General features: G+C 38.3%; 1 protein-coding gene across 1 annotated transcript; it reads left to right on the plus strand.

The window, feature by feature from the left end:
• The first annotated feature begins 844 nt into the window (after positions 1 to 844).
• LOC116113432 (secreted RxLR effector protein 161-like) lies at positions 845 to 1309 on the plus strand. Its single transcript, XM_031399592.1, has one exon. The coding sequence runs from the start codon at positions 845 to 847 to the stop codon at positions 1307 to 1309; it is 465 nt and encodes a 154-aa protein (XP_031255452.1).
• Positions 1310 to 1898: the final 589 nt, after the last annotated feature.

The following is a 1898-nucleotide window of genomic DNA, read 5'->3' on the forward strand; positions in this document are numbered from 1 at the left end:
GATTGTACAAGAATAATATGTGGGTCTTATGTAAATTGCCTAAGGGTAGAAAAGTAATTGGTTGTAAATGGGTGTTCAAAAGAAAGCTACAAGCAAATGGAACAATTGCAAAGTATAAGGCGAGACTCGTTGCAAAGGGATTCTCTCAGATTGAGGGTGTTGATTATGGTGAGATTTTCTCCCTTTGGCCAAGTTAACATCAATTAGGTATGTTTTATCTATTACTACTACGTATAATCTTGAAATTGAGCAACTTGATGTAAAGACGACATTCTTACATGTAGGTTTAAAGGAGGAAATTTACATGAGGCAACCTAAGGGTTTTGTATATAAAAGGAAAGAAGACTTGGTGTGTAGGTTGAGGAAGTCTCTATATGAGCATAAACAATCACCAAGGATGTGGTACTAGAAGTTCAACTCTTATGTTCTTCAGCATGGCTTTAGCTGCAGTAACGTGGATCACTATGTCTATGTAAAAAGGTTAGAAAATATCTTTATTATTTTAATGTAGATGATATGTTGCTGATAGGGAATGTCAAGGAGTTGATAAATTTTGTGAAGGGTTTGTTGGCTGCACAATTTGACATGAAGGATCTTGGAGCTGCAAATTTTATTTTGGGTATACAAATTACAAGAGATCGTCAGAGTTGTAAATTGTGGTCAGGGCAGAGAAAGTACATTGAGGAGGATTTGAAGAAATTTAACATGGTAGATTGTAAACTTGTGAAGACTCCTATGACTTTGCGAGTGAAATTGTCCACTAATCAGTGTCCTAATTTTGAGGAAGATGCTGAAGAAATGACACGTGTCGTATGCTAGTGTTGTAGGTAGTTTGATGTATGCCATGGTGTGCATGCTACCTGATATTGCACAAGCAGTGGGAGTTTTAAGTCACTTTATGTCAAATCGTGGCAAGGAGCATTGGAGTGCTGTAAAGAAGGTTCTTAGATATCTGCGTGGGACCTCTGATTTAGCATTCTGTTATGGAGGCATGGCGATTAGGGATGAGCTAGATGTGACAAGTTTTGTGGATGCTGATTGGGGAGGTGATCTCAATAGTAGGAGTTCTACAAATGGGTATGTATTCACTCTATTTGGTGCTCCTATTTATTGGATGAGTAAAAAGCAAAGTACTGTGGCTTTGTCATCGACTGAGGCAGAATACATGGCATTGACACATGCTGGCAAAGAAGCTATGTGGCTTCGAAGATTGAGTTTAGAGCTTGGTTTCAATCTTGATGCTATGAAGATAGGGTGTGACAATCAAAGGGCTATTTTCTTAGCCAAGAATCCTGCCTTTCATTCATGATCAAAACACATTGACATACAATACCATTTCATTAGGCAAAAGGTGGAAGAAAAATTGGTGTTGTTAGAGAAGGTTGATACACTTGTTAATGTTGCATATTTTCTTACCAAGGTTGTGAGCTTAGCAAAGTTTACATGGTGTGTTGATGAGATAGGCCTTCATTGTGTGAAGTATTCACCAAGTGGGAGAACGTTGGAGTTTTCAATGTTAGAGTAGATGCCCTAGAGCCAATCAATTATTGTGGAATTGACTCTTTGTAATAATGTTCATTAATCAATAATAAAAGGCATTTTATTCTATATCGCGTAAATCATTATTATTGCACTATGTATTGATATATGTCCTTAGAATGGTAGAACCGTGACGAGGGTATCAAGTGTTTCAAATCTTGATAGTGAGAACCCTATGAGCACATATGGTGGCCATTCTAGAAATGTCCGTAGCCCCAGTATTATTCTGAAGTAAGGGCACAGATAATACGGTAAGGCTATCATAGTGTTGAACGACCCTGTCGAAAGGCAGTGACTGATCTCACTTGTCAAGGTTGTTTGGTGACAACCTGGTGCAACACATGGGTGCTTGTTGTAGG

Source organism: Pistacia vera, unplaced genomic scaffold, assembly GCF_008641045.1.
Source record: "Pistacia vera cultivar Batoury unplaced genomic scaffold, PisVer_v2 Contig679, whole genome shotgun sequence".
Lineage (NCBI taxonomy): Eukaryota > Viridiplantae > Streptophyta > Magnoliopsida > Sapindales > Anacardiaceae > Pistacia > Pistacia vera.

Bases quoted from the DNA above. Each gene is read 5' to 3' on its own strand.
- LOC116113432 (XM_031399592.1), top strand. From the start codon at position 845: ATGGTGTGCATGCTACCTGATATTGCACAAGCAGTGGGAGTTTTAAGT.